The sequence below is a fragment of the Typopeltis vanoorti genome, chromosome 12, assembly GCF_054136105.1.
Source record: "Typopeltis vanoorti isolate ZY-2024b chromosome 12, IOZ_Tvanoo_1.0, whole genome shotgun sequence".
NCBI lineage: Eukaryota > Metazoa > Arthropoda > Arachnida > Uropygi > Thelyphonidae > Typopeltis > Typopeltis vanoorti.
Genome location: NC_143560.1, coordinates 67,503,146 through 67,524,103, shown reverse-complemented (window position 1 = coordinate 67,524,103; position 20,958 = coordinate 67,503,146). Strand labels below are relative to the sequence as shown.

The window sequence follows — 20,958 nt, the reverse complement described above, 5'->3', positions numbered from 1 at the left end:
CACACACACATATACACACCAAAGCAAGCAATGTATGCAAATCAGTCATCAGCAGATCCAAATCCGATTTCATAAAGGCCATCAGCAGAAAACTCACCTCCTGTCCAATTGGAAGTAGTGCCTTCTAGTGGCTTGCTAAGCCATCAAACACATCATCTCATTCTGATGGCACCACTGTTACTTTACCCAAAGATAAAGCTGACCTCCTGGAATCATCTTTTGCTCAATTTCCTGCACAGACAACCAAGGGAAATCACCTTCTACCATACCTGAATCCAAGCACTGTATGCCTCCTATAGTTTTTCAATAAAAAGTCATCAGAAAACTACTAAATAACTTGAATACTAAAACGTTTTCTGGTTCTGATGGCATCTCCCCAATTGTTTTCAAACATTGTGCTCCAGAGTTAACACCCATCCTGCATTTGTCTGTATACAATATTATACATATCTGGTACTTATCCCAATGTATGGAAGCAATCTCATATCAATCCTAGGGTGATAGAAGTCCACCGACCAATTGCTGTCATTTTAGTCCTCTCCAAAATAATGGAGAAGGTCATCAATAGCCAATGCCTCCACTACTTAGAGGCCCACAAATTAATCAGCGACCACCTGTATGGATTCTGTCACCTTTGATATTTCTACAGCTTTCCATGTGTGGCATCAAGGCCTACTAAACAAATTGTCATCCTTTGGTCTCCCTGCCACTCTCTGTAATTGAGTAGCCAGCTTTCTCTCTGGTCATACTCTGCCAGTCATGGTACATGGCTCCCTCTCTCTTCAAGTTTCACCTCCAATGCTGCAGTGCCTCAAGGCTCTCTCTTATCACCTACTCTCTTTCTTCTGTACATAAATGACCTACTCACAATAACCACTAATCCTATCCACAGTTTTGCTGATGATAGAAGGGTGATAGAAGTCATCCTACTCATTAACAAACCTTGCAGTACTCGGACATCTCAGGCTACAAGATCATCTATAACCATTGCCCTAAACATTGATCTTCATACTATCCTTCAATTGGACAAGGATAACCTTGTCATATTCAATGCCACCAAAATACAGTCTTGCCTTTTCTCTTGCAAGAGAGATCCCAGCTCACCTACTATCTATCTACCTCTCCATTCCATCTGATTCAGACGGGTTGGGTCTCCTCCTAATGAGGAGTCATGGCGAAATAATGCAGCTGGCACACCACTCCTCTGCTTCATCCCTATTGGAGTTATTCATGACTGTAGTCTGTGTGTGTTCATGGGGCCGGTTTGCCTGCTTTCAGGATGATAAAACCCCATCTAAACTGGGGGAAAAACCCTACTGGCTGTGCACAAGACTGGCTAACTTGGCTATGACTGAGGAAGATCCTTGAGCTCCTAACATCTCCAATGGGAATTGAACCTAGGATACCTTCATCACACATACGGTTGCGAAGTGCACAGCCACTAGGCTAACTGCACAGCCCCAGCTCACCTACCTTGCAATAATACACAAATCACCAAACAGAATCAAATCTCTTTGCTTGGACTAATGTTTACCTTCAGTCTTTCCTGCCATAAACACATCACTTCAATAGCCTCCTCAGCATCCAAGGAATTAGGCATTCTCTTTTTTTTCAAAAGGCTATTTTACATCCAAGCAACTACTAACTATATACTAATCACAAATCTGCCCATGCTTAGAATACTGTTCATATATTTGGGAGTGGCACACCTCAAACTTCCCTTAATATCCTTTATACTGTCCAGAAGCAAGCATTTAGGCTCATTGATGATCCTTCTCTCACAGATTCACTTCAACCTTTATCTCACAGATGAAGTGTGTTTCAGCACTGTGAGAGAGGGGGTACCTGTAGAACAGACACTTCCATGGTCACTGCTCTAGTGAATTGGCAACTATCATTCCTCTACTTTCTGTTGCACCTGTTAATACAAGAGCAGCAGCTGCCCAACATCCACTTACTGTGAAACTGCAAACACACTGAACCTGCTTCCCCTCTTCCTTTTTTATTCTGTCCACCTCTGTCCTCTGGAACAGCCTTCCTCATGGAGTTTTCCCAGACAATTACAACTTACAGCTCTTCAAAAAATATATCAATAAACTTCTCCAAGGGTATGCTGAAAAGCTACAATAATTACTGTGAAGGAATTGAGGTAGAACTATATAATTTACACATTATTCTACATATTCCTCATGAAGTGTTATATATTTGTTACAACACTGCTGCATCACTTGCAATCCTTAAAGAAAAAAGTCTTTCCCTTGTTGCACAAACCAGCCATCAGCAGCAGATATCACTTCATCATCTGTGGTAAATTTTGTTCCTTTCAAGTGTTTCTTTAAATTTCGGAATAGGAAATAGATTGGACCAGGTCTGGCAAATAGTGCAAGTGAAGCAGACATTGAAAGCCCGACGTTGTGTATTTACTGTTGGGTTTCATGAGCAGCTGTGTTGTTCTGCAAAAACAACACATCTCTGCTCAGTTTCCCAGGGCATTTTTCCTTCAGTATCTCCTTTAATTCCTTCAGAGTTGTTAGATAAACTGCTGCTGTAACAGTTTCACCTTTTTTGAGGTACTTGGTAAGGATTACACATCCATATCCCAAAAGATAATAGCAAGAACCTTCTCTGCTGACTTTTGGGTTCAGAACTTCATTGGCTGTGGAGAAACCTTTGTATCTCCACTCTACTGACTGTTATTTGGTCCCTGGGTCATAATGATGAAGCCATGTTTCATCAACAGTCATAATATAAGCCAAAAAATTTGCACCTGATTTCTCATAAAGGATCCAAAATCCCTTGAAATGATAGCACATGTTCTTAATTTTGGTTGACATTCAAATATTTGGGGACCCACTTAACTGAGAGCTTCTGCATCTCCAGATGTTGGTGAATAATGACCTCAATTCATTCCTTGGATATCCCCAGAACCTTTGCAATGCTTTTGGCTGGTATTTGTCTATCATCAAGGATCATAGCTGCACTATGATCCTTGATGATAGAAGACCACGTGAACAGAAGATCACGGTCCCGTCTCACCACAAAGACGTTATTCTAGTAGTCACTCTCATAGTCCTCATCATGGTATCAGCAGAACTCCTCATGTTAGAAGATGATGATACAGTGTGAAATGGGCCTCCTCTAATGGATCAAGTTTTCTCACACAAGACACAACTGATCTCTACTTAAACCTCGGATACAGCCACTTTTATGTTGTGAAGTGTTGTGAGAACATGCAGTCTTGTCATACTTGGTGCAGCAGGAAGATAATTGTCCCTGGCTTAATTATAACAAGTTACTTTTGCTTTATATTTTTAAAAAAAAAAGAAAGACTTAGTGAGCAGGTTGTGTTTTATGTAATGAACTTTTATATGTTAAGATTTTTATCATTTGTTTCTGGAAATTGTGATTGTATTTTTCACTTACCAGTTTCATGTAGCCATAAGAATAAATAAATAAATAGCTGCACTGCAATGTTTTCAGGTCTGATCACTGTGGAAGGTCTTCCTGACCTCAGGGCATCTGTTGTCTCAGGATGCCCAGTTTTAAACTTGGCCACCCATCTGGCAATTACTGCATACACTGGGGCACAGGCTCCTAAAGGCAAATTTGGTGAATTTCAGTTGGTGACTTTTCTTGCAGCATGAAAAACTTGATGATGGCCTGAACCTCTTTGTTTTTGAATTTCTTTAAAACCTCTGACATGTCTTCTTATATATCCTAAAATAAAAGAAGAAATTATTACAGTCTGATGAAACATGGGGATTAAAGGGTTTTAAAATATGTTCTTTCTTGTGGTTATATCAATTGCTTTAATATCATTTTTGTTCTAGGTGTTTATCAGAATTAACTTTTCAGCCTCCCCTCATATCTCAATCCTCATCTGCACCCTACACATGGCACTGATGTGCCTACAGGTCTCTTGACTTCTCATGTGTAGGATCAATATATATATATATATATATATATTGATCTTTGGTCAGAATGATCTGGACTTGATTCCCGTCAGTGATGTGAGGAACCTTTATCTGGTCTCTTTCAACTAAAGATGAGTTAGCCAGTCTCACTTGGAGGTAGGGTTTTTTTTTTTTTTCATCCAGAAATGCAGGTTTTTCGTTCCACAGAACAGGCAAACTGGCCCATGAACATACACACCTACAGACATAGGACTAACCACCTTATTAAGTGGTTAAGTGAATAGAAAATCCTCGACACCACAAGGTAAAAGAAGAGGGAAGGAAGAAGAAGAAGAACTCCATGAAAACTTCTGCATTATTCTAGTACAAATCCTTTGGAACTTTATGTTTCTGTCTTCATCATCCTCTGATAGGCTGTACAAATAATATACTCCTTTAAATATGGTTACATTTCAACATTTTGGAGACCTAACAGGCCTGACATTATCTTAGTTATTCTTCTCTGGACCTGCTACTAAAATTTCTTCATCTTCTTGAAAATCAGGTGACCAAATCTACACACACAGTAATCCATATATAGCCTGATCAAGGGATCTTCTTCTCATCACTGTCTTAATTAATTGTTTGTTCCACAGTTCTAGCATTGTGGCCACTAAATTTCAAATCCTTGTGTACCATCATCTCCAGGTCTCTTATCTCTTCAGCACATCCTGACCAGTTGTATACCCGATTTGTGAGCCTTACTTTCCACATTTCAAAGCCTTACACATTGCACCAATGATTTTGAAGTCTCATCCATGTTCCTTCCCCCCCCCCCTACAATCCTTTTGTTCAAATTCACCTATAGATCTATTTATAAGAAACACAACATCCATTGTACTGCTCACAGCTCTTTAGTTTATGCTTCTTTATCAACAATTGCATATTCTCTGAAATCCCCCACAGTATCATTAACATATTAGTTAATAATAGCTCTAAAACTGTTGTCACACTTGCCATACCATATCATATGAACAAATTGAGGAAATATAGCCTACCTCTGTGAGCAGATTAGAGGAGGATAGGTGACATAAGTTGTTGAGAGGTGCTTATCAAATTTGCCTGCTAGGTTTTCTGAGTGACTAGCATATCTGCTCACCAATCATGGGCATGAATGTCTGTGATAGCCTTTAGGTGGAAGATGAATTTGGAGGCTCAAAGTGGCTTGAAAAAGTTTCATGTTTCATCTCTAGAGTAGGGTTTCCAGATTATGTAAAAAATAAATAACAATAATAGGAAAAGTTAAAAAAAAAATATTATTATTATTAAGAGAGACCTCCAGGGAGTCAGGGATTCATCAAGAGAGGCCACATACTACATGCACCAGCTAACTATATCATACTTATTTTTGAATTCATTCACACTGCTTGCACTCACAACATCCAATGGCAATCCATTCCAGTCATGCACCACCATATGAGAGAAAAATCTAGCCCTTGCCCCCTTCTTAGCAGCATTCATTCTCAGCTTCCAAGGATGCTGCTCTCTTGTCCTTTCCCCACCCTTCATAAATTGAAAAATTCCATTAATTGAAATCCTGTATGGCCCTTTCAGAAGTTTATAAGTTTCAATCATATCACCCCTCTCTCTCCTATTTGCTAGTGTCGGCAGTCTACAAATTCTCAGTCTGTCTTCATAATCAGTATTCCACAATTCTGATATCATTTTTAACACTCTCCTTTGCACTCTCCAGTATATCAGAATCACAACGGAAGCCAGGAAACCAGACCTGTGCACAATAGTCCAAGTGAGTTGTATTTGCAATCTTTGCTACATGGCTCTTTGGTAGGAGCAACACAAAAGACTTAGAGGTTAGTTTTCAAAGGTTAACACGTGCACTGAGAAAGGCCATCCACCCTAGAAGTTCCACAAGTAAGGGACAGCAAGGATTGATAAATTACAATTTTTTAAATTTAATTTAATTTTTTTTTTTCTTGGAGAGTGATGGAATGAATCACCCAAGAAGGTAGCAAGTGGACAGATAACGAATGACTTTTTTTAGTTTGTTTATGCCTGATTTCAAAAACGATTCTTTTTCCTACATAAGCAGAGAGTGAAATTGTTGGAATGGAAGATTTGATGAAACAGTTATTGAAAATGAAAAATCAAATGAGGAATATACAGAGTGGTGCTAGATGTCTAGTGAAAAGTAATGAAAGTGTGCAAGAGAATGGAATGAAAGAAAAATAGAATAAAAGAGGTGATGAGTGATTCCAGGATAGCAATATATGGAGATTCCATAAGGTCTGCTATCCAGGTGGGAGAATGAGTAGAATAAGTAAGGTGTTGGACATAAGTAAGAAACAAGCAAGAGAGTTAGTCATGATTGTGGGTACAGATGATCTAAGTGAATATAAGGAGGATGTGCGGGTGAATATCAGGAGGCTATTGAGAAGAATGAAAGATAACGGTGTAGTAGGAAAGGTTGTCAGTGTGTTGCTGAGGTATGATGAAGATGATTATGGTGGAGAGTCAAAATCATGAATGGTGTGCTAGTGGAGCTGTGTGAGGAAAAGAGAGTACAGTTTGTGGATGTATGGCATGTGTTTGAGGGAAGAATGAAATTATATAGGCGTGATAGGTTGGTAGGAGTGAGTGCACTGGAGAAAGTGTGGAATGGAAGTACAGTGTGTGATGCATGCAATAGATCAAAACAAAGAGATGAAGGGAAAAATCAGGAGAGTGACATTGAAGAGAGACAGAAGTGCTTGGCAGTGGAAACAGTAGTAGTGCGAGAAATGAAGAGAGAACAGGAATGAAAGAGGAACAGGGAAATAGGGAGGATCCTGGGTGGATGGGAACACGTGGCACAGGGAGAGTGGATGTTGAAAGTGTGTGTATGAAGATGGAGTATATTGCAATGTGGGTGGGGAAGTTGAGACTCAGCAGATATATGTGGTAAGTAGTGATAAAGGTGATTTTGTAGGTGGTGGAGAAATCATAACCAACAAGTGGCTTGGATAGGACTGATTATAGATCTAAAAATAAATTACTGTATTTGTTTACAAATGCCAGAAGTATCAGAAATAAGGGAGATGAAATGGTTTCACTGATTGAGTTTGTTCACCCCAAAATCATTTAGAATAAGTGAAGTATGGTTGAATGAAGATGATGTTCTAACAGGAATAGAAATGGAAGGATACAGTATTTTTCACCAGGATAGAAAGGATAAGAAGAGAGGGAGAATGCTGATGATGATAGCAGGAGAATTATATCCACATAAGGTAGACATGAAAGAGGGAAATGGTGAAATGGTTATGAAGCAGTGTGCTGTAACGTGGAGGTTGACAGGAAGACTTATTTAGTTCGATGTTGCTATAGGCCTGGGAATGTGGAAGGTGGTGATGAAGAAATGTATAAACAACTTGGATTAGTGAAAAAAGGAAGGGTAATTATTATGGGTGATTTTAATTATGATGATATTAGATTAGAATAAAGAGATAACATTTGGGAATAAGAAAAATGAATTTTTGAGCTCTTCAGAGATAACTATCTCAGGCCGCACATGAAGAAGGGCACACAAGGATTGAGAGTTCTAAATCTGATCATTTCATCAGGGGATGTAATTATGAGAGGGGTTTCACACTTTCCTCCAGTTAGTGAAAGTGATCGTGAAGAGATCATCTGGGTTGTGGCTAGCCATATGCAGATTTTGTGAGGAAAGGATATATGTGGAATTATAAGGCTGCTGATTATGACAAGCTTAGGAGACAGATTGGAGCTATAACATGGAATGAGGAGTTCAGCAGTAAGGAAATAAATGATGCATGGGAACTGACAAAGAAATACATAACAGCATCGATCTGTGAATGTATTCCAAAGGCCAAAAGGCTGAATAAGGTAGGTGTAAAATGGATGAATGTGGAGCTTAAGCATGAAATCTGGAAAAGAAGGTACTTTGGAGGAAGCACAAGATGAATAATGGTAATAATCAGTTACATGAAGATAATAAAAAAACAAGCCAGGAGAGTGACTCAGTTAGCAAGGAAAACAATAGTGTATGAGTAGAAAATGACAAATCAGGTGAAGAAAAACATTAGAGTTTTTTAGATATGTTGCAAGTAGAAGGAAGAATGATGATGGTAAGATAATGTTAATGGATGAAAGTAGTTGAATGGTAACTGCTGCAGAAGACATTGTTGAGGTATTCATTGATCAATTTATAAGGGTGTTTCATCCTGATCAGGGTGATGATCAGGATGAGGTACTACTTAAGTGTAGAGGACATAGGAGAGGATGGCTTAATTGTGAGTGAGTAGGAGGTATTTGACAAAATAAATAAACTTGATGTCAATAAGGTGATTGGATTTAATGATATATCACCATGCATCTTAAGAAAATGTTCCAGGGAATTGGCATGCTTGTTTATAAGAGTTTTGAAACAGCACAGGTTCCAAGGGAGCGGAAGGAGGATAAAATTGTTCCAACACATAAAGGTGGTGATAAATCTGTAGCTTCAAACTATAGGCTAATCTGTATATTTGGAATTGTGGTGAAAGTACTGGAGAGATTGGTGAGAAGTAGGATACAGAAATGGGTTGATAACAGCAGTATTCTCTGTGGTTATCAGCTTTGGTTTGTTAAAGGGAGATCATGTTTCATTAACTTACTTATGTACTATAACAAGGTGACAAAAACCTTGGACAAGGGAGATGCATATATATATATATTTGTAAAAGCTTTTGATAGATTGCCACATGACAAGCTGGTAATTAAATTGAAACAGATGGGATTGGATAAAAGACTTTCTGAGTTGGATCAATGACTGGCTGACAGATAAGTATCAGAAAGTTGTATACGGGGCGCAGTGTCTCGAAAGAGGAAGGTCTCTAGTGGTATGCTGAAGGAGTCAGTTTTGAGGCCATTGTTGTTAATGATATTGGGATGGGTTTAACTAGTGATATGCAGCTGTTTGCAGATGATGCAAAATTGGGGAGTGCAATGCAGAGTCGAGCAGTTGTTAGCCTTACAAGAGGATTTGAATAGATTACATGAATGGGCAGCTAAGTGGAACTGTCAGTTCAATGTTGCAAAGTGTAAGGCTTGAGATTTGGTAAGCAATGAAGGGATGCAACGTATACACTTGTTGGGTAAACTTTAAAGGAAGTAGAAAAGATGAGAGATCTAGGAGTGATTTTGGACAAGGACCTGAAATTCAGACATTGCCCATGTTGTGAAGATATCACTTTGAATAATGGCAATGATGGGAAGGACCCTGATATGCAAAAATAGAGAGGTTATGATGTCATTGTATTAAGCCTTGATCAGGCCTCATATGGATTATTGTGCACAGATTTTTGGTTGCAGAGTTTTTATAGTGATGAGGATATTTTGGAAAGGGTCCAGAGAAGATTCACAAAGGTGGTCAGTGGTCTTTGGAATGTGGAGTACGAGGACAGATTGAGCGAATGTAAGTATCAAAGTCTCGTGAATATGAGGAAGGGGGGGATATTATTGAGACATATAAGCTAGTCAGGGATTGTTATCAGATAAACATGGAAGAGATTTTTCATAGAATGGGAGGGGAGGGTTGCACAAGAGGCCATTGTAGGAAACTGTATAAGGAGATTGTGAGCAGAGTTAATGAGGAGAAGGTTCTTTGGATGGAGAGTGGTTGGTGAGTGGAATACATTGCCTGAGCATGTTTTGAATGTAGACTCATTGAATCAGTTCATAGCATAGTTGGATGAGCATTGTGTGCAATAGTGTGTACCTTCCATGATGAGTCTCTGACTCCATGGAGGTCAGATGTTAATAAAAATAATAATAAGAGTTTTTTTTTATATATAAATCCCAACAGATAATATGCAGTTTTTGCAAAATTCTGTTATCTTTTGCACACTCATTTATACCAAATAATGATATTGTATTTGGCCACAAAAATTTGTTTAATTATTCAACTAATTTGTTTATCCTATAATCAGCTTCTTCAGGTAACTTACAAATGAACCATTTCCCCCTGACCTAAAATTCTCTTTAACTTCTAATTTTGTTAGTTATAGTTCTTTTGCTATCATCAGCAATACACTCTCTATCCTCCCTGAAAATACAGTATCCTTTACATTCTATCCTTGTAACTATATCATTTTCTGTTGAACAAGTTTCACTGATGCCTATAATTTTTGGGCAAGCTGAGCTGACCAATGCTCAAAACTCCTCTCCCTTATTTCTGATACTTCGGGGATTCATGTACATGCATTTTAACATTCCCTTGGACCCACAGTTATCCTTATGTAATGTCATTACCAGTCCATTTGAATCTGAAAACTGTGAAATTGCATTCAGCATTGTATAATAATTTCTGTATGCACACTCATTTATACCATGTATGGCCACCAGACATATGCTTGATTACATCTCCCCTAATATCTCTAGTTTCCCTGATTTTGCACTTCCAAACTCTCATTCATTCTTTCATTCACCCAAATCCTGTACCACATGACTATGATTCCTCCATTCACTCTAGCTCCCATTTTGTCCTTTGAAGGATGCCACGTCATGCACTATTTCACTCCTTAACTGTCACCTCATCATCTACATTATTTTCAGCCACTTCTTTCATCCTCTCATTCATATTTCAGGTACTATCATTTACTATTTCCACATTCTCCAGAACACTTTTGCTAATTTTCTTACATTGTTAATATTTTACTTCATTTTCCCACTTTCCATGACTCACTTTTCTTGTACTCACACAAAAAACTTTTACAACACATCCTCTCACCACTGTTGCTTTTGTATCATAAATCATTCACTCCTAGCAGCGAATACATAGAACATATACTACATCATACAGAATTCCTCATACTAGACTCAATGAACAAGGAAGCCATAGCTGCCATTTTCCTTGTATGCATCAGTGTCATGACAGATTTTTTTTCTAAATGATATCCCATATTAAATTTCACACGCACATGTGAGTGCGTGCAATTTTAGTCTAAAGTAAGATATAACCAAAATTAATTACTAAAATTATTAACTTGTATAGCATTTACCTATGGAGTTTCCATAATTAAACATTCACACGTGTGCCACAGTAGCAAATAATATTTATTTCACAAATATTTAATCTTGCATATTGTAAAACATAATCATCAGTGAGAGCAAAGAACAATGGCAAGGAATTTGAACAACAGAACAGTACATCACGTATACCAAATTTGAGTCCTTCTGTACTTCAGTAGTTTTAACTTTGTCAAGTTAAAACTATTGGGCTGAAATGATAATTAAATTAATTATTATAATCCAATCAATTTAACACAATTGATTATAACAATTTCCCAAACTTTTGGGATTGTAAGGCAGCCATTACAATTAAGATTTGGTTTATGAAGTAGAGCTTCACTACTTTCTTTGAATAGCATTTCATATCTGTACATAGATCTGTGTAAAAGCTTTGTGTTTTCTTCATAGGATCCCCCATGGTTTGCATTTTCAATTCCATACTCTGCCAGGCCTGATTTGTGAGGTTTGATGAACCTATGTGGTTTTTGTTGTTCAGAAATACATTTATAGACTGATCTTTCTGTTTGCCCTTAGTATGTTAGATTGTATGAACACAGGACTTGGTGTACTCGAGGTAGCATTATTGTTAAGAGTTTGTCTTTTGGAGAAAGCAACAGATTATGAATTTGGTAAATAGGTTTGAAGGTAGTGATAAGTTGGTATTTTTTTATGATCATTGCTGCTCGTTTAGAGATACTTTCATACCTTACATCAACAATATTTCTGAATAAGTAGTGAAGATTGCTACTTGTTCTATTTGTACAGTGGGATTCAAATTTGGCACATACCCTGTACTATTCTGTTGTTCAAATGATTCAAGTCTATAAAAAAAAATTCTTATATCATTAAGGAAATCATACCAGTTAGCCATTTTGTTATGCAATGTATATTAGGTTCAATTAAAAATGAGTTAGCCAGTTACATATAGAGGTAGCAGAATTTTTCTTTGAGAAATTTGAGTTTGTCCCATAAAACAGACAAATCAGCTACAGAAAATACATAACTGACACAGTGGTAAGTATACTTGATGGATGGGATAGAATTGAATGGATTGTGGACCAACTTCTCATGATAAACAACTTCTATCATTGAGAAGATATAATTTGCAGAGTCTGGTGGAGAGGAGGAAGAGGGGAGATATGATAGAGACCTACAAGTTGGTAAGGGGTTGTTATAAGATCAATGGTGGATAAGTTCTACAGAGAATAGCAGGAGATCAGGGAAGAATCAGAGGTCATTCCTGGAAACTGTATAAAGAGGGTGTGAGTAGGGGAGTGAGAGGCAGGTTTTTTCATGCAGAGTTGTGAATGATTGAGTGCCTTACCTGAGAGCGTGGTGTCTGCAAGAAGTTTAAGTGTGTTTAAGACATGGTATGATGAGATATGTGTGTGATAAAAGGACCTCCCAGATGAGTCTTTAACTCCTTGAGGTCTTGGGGTAATAATAATAATAATAAGTTCTTCTAGAATTACATGGAAATATCATGTATAATAATTATCTGATTCCTTAGCAGTCTTGCTTAATTTTGGTAATTTCTTTACATTTTTTTAATGTAAATCCCACTTCTGAGAATTACAGAAGTATTTCTCTTCTGAGTGTTCTGATAAGATTTATTATTATTATTATCACTCAAGACCCCATGGAGTCAAAGACTCATCTAGGAGGTCCTTTTATCATACAGAGCTCATCATACCACACTTGAAACACACTCAAATTCTCTGCAGACACCACACTCTCATGCAAGGCATTCCAATCATTCACAACTCTGCATGCAAAAAACCTGCTTCTCACTCCCCTGCTCACACCCTCTTTATACAGTTTCTAGGGATGACCCCACTTCTCCACTGATCTCCCACTGTTTTCTGGTAGAGCCTCTCCAATATTGATCTTATAACAACCTCTTACTAATTTTTAGGTCTCTATCATATCTCCTCTCTTTCTCCTATCCACTAGACTCTGTAAATTGCATCTTCTCAATCTTTCCTCATATTCGACATTCCAGAAGTCAGAAACTACCTTAGTCAATCATCTCTGGACCCTTTCCAACATCTCTTCATCCATTTGAAAACCAGGTGACCAAATCTGCACACAGTAGTCCATGTGTGGCCTAACCAGAGCCTTATATGGAACAAGAATCTCCCTACTTCTACAAGTCATTGTCCTTCACATCATTCCCAGAAGTCTTTGTGTTGTCTTCACAATTTTGGCAATGTGTCCCGTAAATTTCAGATCCTCATCCACTATCACCCCAAGATTTCTTATTTTCTCCACCTCCGACATGATATCACCACTAAGCATAAATTCTGCATCCCATCTTAGTTTCCCAAATTTTAAAACCTTACACTTTGCAACATTGAACTTGAATCCCATTCCCATGTCCAATCATTTATTTAAGTCTTCTTGTAGGGCCACAACATCTTCTCTACTCTTCATAGTTCTTCCCAACTTTTGTATCATCTTCAAACAACTGAATATCTCCATCCAAATTTTTGCCAATATCATTAATATACAAGTTAAACAGTAGTGGTCCTAAAACAGACCCCCTGAAGCACACCACTAGTGATCTTCCTTTTCCTGGATATCGTACACAACTTGTTAATACCTATCAGATAGCCAGTCTCCAATCCAATGCAACAATCTAATATCCAACCCCATCTGCTCTAGTTTGACTATCAACTTAGCATGCAGTAATCTATCAAAATCCTTTGTGAAATCTAAGTATATTACTGTATCCTTCTCCTCTGTCCATGGAAGCAGTCACCTTATTGTAATAAGTAAGAAGATTACTAAAACATGACCTCCCTTTAGCAAATCCATGCTGTCCATCAAAGATAATACCATTGCTGTCAACCCAATTCTAGATCCTAGTTCTCACAAGCTTCTCCAACAACTTAACCAGAACACCTGACACACAGATAGGCCTGTAGTTTGATGCTTGAGTTCTATCACTTCCTTTATGAAGCGGCACAATCTTACCCTCCTTCCACTTCTTAAGAACTTGACCCAGTGAAAAACTCATATTAAAAAAATATGTCAAAGCAGATGTCAACTTCCTGCCACATTCCTTCAGAATACGTGGTGATATATTATCAAGTCCCACAGCCTTATTAAAATTCTGGTTTATCAACTCCCCATACACTTCTTGTTCACTTACAGTCAGTCTCTCCTCCCCATCACCAACTGCTCTCAATCTCTCCATGAAGTCACATTCACAAAATTGAAAGACCTTTATGAACTGCTCACTAAGTATCTTCACTATATCTTTCGCAACAACTGTCTTTATATGATTTTCTCCAATCAATGTCATCTTTCCATAATCATTCTTTTTTTTTTTTTTTTTTTTTTTTTTTTTTTTTTTTTTTTAACTGGCTACATATCAAAAGAATTCCCCCCTAGGATTCTTTTTGGCTTCATTAGCTAACTGCTGCTCATACCTCACTTTTGTTACCCTTACCAACCAAGTCACGCACCTTGCCTGGTCTTTGTAATCCTCATGGAATTGGTTTTTACCACTTCTCTTATGCTGCCTCCATAATGCCCTTTTTCCCTGTATTGCATGCTTAATTTCTTTATTCATCCATTTTTTCACACCTACCTTATTTAACCTTCTGACCCTTGGAATACATTTAGACAGTGCTTCTACTAGATAGTTCTTGAAAATTCCTCAGGCTACATTGATCTCTTTTACAGCTAACTCCTCATTCCATGCTACCCCCCCCCCCCCATGTAGTTCCACTCCTGACACTGCTGGCAACCACCTAGGTAATCACTTTATGGTCACTCTCACCAATTGGTGGGTGATTGGATTTCAATACCTCATTTACGCAAGTATACTTGAGAAACGGTTGAGAAGAATTGTGAAAGAAAAGCTTGGTGAAGAACAAGCTAGATCCAGGCCAAATAGAGGCTGTCAGGATCAGATTTTCACCTTACGACAAATAGTTGAGAAATCATGGGAATATAACAAAGATCTGTATTTAAGTATTGTAGATCTAGAAAAGGCATATGATAAGGTGCCAAGAGAGAAGCTAGTCAAAACGCTACAGTTATACGGTGTCAATGGGTCATTATATCGAGCAATACTTAGTCTTTATTTGAGTTGTAAGTCAGCAGTTAGAATTGAAGGAAGTACGGAAAAATGGTTTAATGTTAAATCTAGTGTCAGACAAGGATGTACATTATCCCCTCTGTTATTCATTATCTATATGGATCACATTATGAAGGAAAGTGGTATTATACTTGATATCGAAAATTGGAGATCTTAATCTCAGTTATTTGCTTTATGCAGATGATGTTATACTTCTGAATAAATCTGCTACAAGTCTGCAAGATTCAATGACTAAATTGAATAACTGTTGTAATAGATATGGTATGAAGGTCAGCAATAACAAGACAAAGACAATGAAAATAAGCAGAAGCATTGAAAATATCAACTGCATTGTGAATGGAGAACCTATAGAACAAGTAAAACATTTTGGCTACTTAGGCAAAATGTTTTACTTGCTCCTGGTGTGGTGTGGTAGGAAGTCAAGTGAATACATTTATATAGAATAAGAGAGAAATTAGCCAAAACACTAAATTAGCTGTATACAAGACAGTGTTCAAAACAGTTTTAACTTATGGATCTGAGAGCTGGGTCAGAAGTAAAACACTTGACCAAAGACTAAAGACCATAAATATGAGAGTCCTGAGAAAGATTAGGGGTGGGAATAGATGGCATCAATGGCAATATCATATTGAAAATGAGGATATTAAGAAAGAACTTGACATTGTTAACATCCAGGAATGTGTTAGTAGAACTAATCTCAGGTGGTATGGTCACTTAAACAGAATGGGAGAGGAAAGATTGGCAAAACAAGTGTTCTCTGCCAGGTTGGAAGGGAAAAGATTCAGAGGAAGACCAGGATATAGGTGGATTGATATGGTAAAAATGCCTTAGAAGATAGAAATATAAGATCTGACAATGTTGGATTCTTGATAGATAACAGATTGATTTGGAGGAAAATTGTAGATAAGAAGTTAGTAATGATGTAAATTTTTCATGTAGTACTATCATATCTTGTACACCCCTTGAGGGTATATGGCAGGAATTTGATGATGATTCCACTTCTCTAAGTAGTGTAGTATGAATGCTTGGATGTTGATTATCACTGTTTGGTGAAAAAAAATAGTTGTCTAAAGCTAATAATTAACTAAATAAATTTATTTAGCTAAGCAGATTATTAATATTTCTAAATTTAGATTACTAGGTAGATTAGCAATATTTCACCTTGTGTCACTGAAGCATCTTCGACAAAAAAGATGTTGACAAATTATATAGGGGGTTTTATCCTTTATCCAAGTGTAAGCAAACAAAGTTTGCACCTGAAGTACTTTCAGGACTGGGACAACTCGTGGTAAAGGTGGTATAATTTCTCATCACTTGCCTTGGTATCTCCCATAATGCAAAGCACATCTCCTTCCAGACATGTATAATACTATGCATTAAGGGAAGGGCCACTACCCAGACCAGTTAGTAGCATAGCCAAATGAAAAAACTTCCATAAAAAAATGTTGACGCATGCACAGGCACTCTAATGGGAAGGCACACACACAGACAGATTGTAAAAGGTAGACTCCTATTGTCTTAATTGGTGCTTTCTGTGGGTATGATGATGAACACTTGCTGAAGATTTCAGAACTATCATCTTTCAGATTTTTGGCAATGTGATGCAGCTTAATTAGTTTAAGGTTGAGAAATGTTGTGATGCTATGGTGGATTCCAAAATTAGTCTCCCTGATTTAAATCTGTTTCTGTATAGGCAAAATATTGGCTTATTAATGTAATAGCTAAATAAATATAGTTAGCTATAGGCCAACTAAATTTATCACCTCCATGATAACAGAAGTGTAAGTAGAGTTGTCTTATCAAGTGAATTCAGAATTTTCATCTAACTTTGATATTTTCATCAACTTAATCAAGTAAGAAATTGCAGAAAATATCTGCAGTGTACTATTACTATTTAATTAATTGTATATATTTTAATTACTATAATAAGCACAAATAAATAAGATATACATTTTTTTTTTCTTTTTCATTTGTATTAGGAAGCTGTTGATTTTATAAAAAATGAGACCAAACTTAACCATCCCTTTTTCTTGTTATGGGCACCAGATTCCACCCATGCACCACCTTATGCTTCCAAAATGTTTTTAGGAAAGAGCAAGCGTGGTTTGTATGTGAAAGTTAATGTACAATTTCAAAACGTGTATATAAATAATGAAATCCATATATAGGAAACTAAATGCATACCTTTATTATAACAGCAGGTTAGTTATCCTGAATTATTAGGATCATTATATGGCTATATTTTTTTATAATAAATAGTTGTTTATTTATCCAATGTTCCTAATGAATTTATTCTTTAGTAACTATCATTATAAAACATTGTAATTGCAATATAAATTAAAGATGCCAAGAAATTATATTTTTTGGTTTTATCCTTTATCCAAGTGTAAGCAAACATAGTTTGTGCATGAAGTCACTTCATGACTGGACTACTTGCATATAGAGGCTAACGACTTGACATCAATTTGCTTTAGAATGCAAAAAGCACATATCCTTACAGACATGTATAATAATTAAAAGAAACACACGTATTAACCACAATGAAAATTATTTAATTGTAAATATTTCATCCTAAGTATCTTAGGACATCATCAGTACAGTAGTTTAAAACAATAATAGAGATAACATACAGTTAGGGTGCATGATTACAATAGAATCTCATTAAATGTGCATAACATGTTACAGAAGTAAAAAAAAAAAAAAAAATTATTTAACACAATTTTGTATGACAATTTCCCATGCTTTAGGAATAGTAAGAACGTTGTTGCAGTTTAAGTTTGGTCTGTGTAGTAAACTTAAACCGCAACAACGTTCTTACTGTTCCTAAAGTATGGGAAATTGTCATACAAAATTGTGTTAAATAATAATTTTTTTTTTTTTTTTTTTACTTCTATAACACGTTAAGCACGTTTAATGAGATTCTATTGTAATCATGCGCCCTAACTGTATGTTATTCCTATTATTGTTTTAAACTACTGTACTGATGATGTCATAAGATACTTAGGATGAAATATTTACAATTAAATAATTTTCACTGTGGTTAATACGTTTGTTTCTTTTAATTATGATCGCACCACAAGTTTCGTTATTTAAAAAAAAAAAAAAAGACATATAATGCTATGCATTATGTGAAGGGCCACTGCCCAGACTGGTTTTTCTCTTTACTAGGTCTCATCAGTGAGATAACTAGCCAGACCCAGAGGTGATACCAATGCTGAAATAATGCAGAAGTCATATTTCCATATAGAAGTAGCCAAAAGGTGTCACACCTTATTACTAAAATACTCTGGATTAGAGACAGATGCAAAGTCATTAGCCTCTACATGCAAGTAGCCAAGTCGTGAAGTGACTTCAAGTACAAACTATTATGTTTGCTTACACTTGGATAAAGGATGTAACCAAGAATATAATTTCTTGGCATCTTTAATTAATAGTTTAACCAAGTGAAAAAACTTTCGGCATTATAATGGCAGGCTAGTTATCTTGCATTGCTAGAATCTTTATTTCAGTGACATTTTTTATAATAAATGGCTTATTTATCCAAGGTCTTAATAAAGAATAAATTCTTTAGCCACCATCATTATAATCCATTATAATAGCTGTTTGTCGTTAAAAGAATGCCAATTATAAATACGGTAACACAGAAATTCAATTAGAACCAAATCACTTACTAAATACATTATTATATATATGCAGATGATCAAATCTTAATTGCTAATATAGAAGATTAACTACAGTTAGCTCTATATATGCCGCTTGGAAAGAAGTCAACAAACACCGTAGTAGTGTGAGGAACAAACAGTCATAGCGTCCACATTAATAATATGTAGGTCCTCCTTTCTCTACAATGACTACAGCAATCCTAAGGGGCATACTTTCCACAAGCATACAATATCAATCAATAGGAATTTTAGACCATTCTTCCTGTAGGCATGTAATGAGTTCTTAGACTGTTATGGGGTGGTCGTCCCTTGACCTCACCCAATGTTCCAGTTCATCCCACAGATATTCAATAGAGTTAAAATCAGGACGCTGCGGAGGCCAGTCAAGTTTGGTGACATTCATGTCCACAAACCACGCAGTTACAGCAGCAGCCTTATGACATAGTGCATTGTCTTGCTGAAAGAGAAAATGGTCAGTTCCATAGAAACTCCACAAAGTAGGAAGCACTGCATTGTCCAGAATGTTCAGTTACCTCTCGAAGTTTAGTGTTCATGGCATCACAAACAGAGATTCAACTGAGGCCAAACCAAGAAAAACAGGACCATACCACCACCACATCACCACCTCTGAATTTCATAATTGGAGTTATAGTAAGAGATGTTCACCAGACATTCTCCAAACCCACACCCATCCATCTGCTAGGTAGAGGATGTAGAGTGATTTGTTGCTCCGTAACAGCTTTTCAAGCTTCCACATTCCACTGTGCATGCTCTTTGCACCACTGCCGAAGACAACACTGTATGTTAGTTCGAGTAATGTGGGGCTTGCATAGTGTGGTCCTACCATGGAAACCAATGTTGTAAGCCTCAGTTCTGAATGATTTTGTGCAGATTCATGTTCCAGTCGATGCTTGAAACTCTACATTCAATGTGTTGGGTGACAAATTGCAGTTTTTACATATCCTTCATAGCACCATACAGGGACATTCAGTGAGTGTGGTGGGTTATACACTGCAGGTAGCACTTGCAGTTGACTTCCTGTGTTTCCATCTCAGTATGGTATCACTTATTATTGACCTGGGAGGCCCAATTTGTCAACAATATGCCAAATAGATAGGCCTTCAACATGACATCCTATGTCATGTTGCAGGACAGTGTCTCTTTCAAACTCTGCCAGTTCACTTCTTGCACCAGTTTTACCAAGACAGTTACACCAATAAGAAACAAACTTGTGCTGAATCACAAATCAATTCAACAAGTTACTAATTTTAATTATATTGGCAGTAATATAAACCACATTGAAGAAGCTGAACCTAAACATAAAATTAAATTCACAAAAATTACAGGCATGATAAATGATATCTTTTAATTCAAACGGCTGTTGAAAGCACTGTAATTTGGATGGAATACATTCTTGCAGGCATAAACTTCTGTGGCTAATTGGTTCAAAAGACATATTTCGGTGATTACACCACATTTTTTTATTATTATTCAGTTCTATAAAACACTGAAATAATAGTTCCCGACAAGTTTCGTAAATCGTAGGATTTACATCTTCAGGAGTAAATAGTATAACTTAAAGTTTAAACAAGAGAATTAATAAATACAAATCATAACTGTCTGGCTATTCATAAAACTCAAATAACAGAATGCAGATATATAACGTTATTCACGTTGAACAATACTGGACGATGTCACGTGTACTTGTTCTCGTTCATACAGTCCGAGCTCAGATTGAGGTAGATTTTTTATTAGAGCTGACCACACTTGATGGAGAATTAAACCTTGATTTTTATTGCATTGGGTTGGGTTTTTTAGCATATTAGCAGCTTCTTTAAATTTTCTTATATAACTGTTGTTTTCTATGTATGACATCGTCGTTTTTTTTGCCAGAGTATACAACTAGAGAAACTATGCATTAATCATCTCAACTTCATTAATCGTCTAATTTTCCTCATCTGATGCAGAGATAACGAAGTCATCCCGAAATTCATCAAAATCAAACGCATATTCCACACAAACAAGGCCTCCAGAATTTATCATAAAATGGAACTAGCTTTTCTAAGAGAAAGAATTACAGCCACTAGAGCTGAATTAGCATTAATTAGTAATAACACTTTTTCTCTTCATAATGAACTGGCCACATCTCTTCCATCCTACCTATGGAACAACATCGATAGTGTTACATTTAACAAAGCAATAGTGATCTCAGAATAGAAGAAACATACAT

At 36.7% G+C, this 20,958-nt stretch overlaps 1 protein-coding gene across 2 annotated transcripts in view; it reads left to right on the top strand.

Moving 5' to 3' along the window:
• LOC150100863 (N-acetylgalactosamine-6-sulfatase-like) overlaps positions 1-20,958 on the top strand; it is a 355,136-nt gene that overhangs the window by 230,281 nt on the left and 103,897 nt on the right. For both annotated transcript variants that reach the window (XM_090401082.1, XM_090401081.1), the window contains one exon: positions 17,046-17,173. In XM_090401082.1, the coding sequence (XP_090257208.1) occupies positions 17,046-17,173 (128 nt within the window). The remainder of the gene's footprint in view (positions 1-17,045; positions 17,174-20,958) is intronic.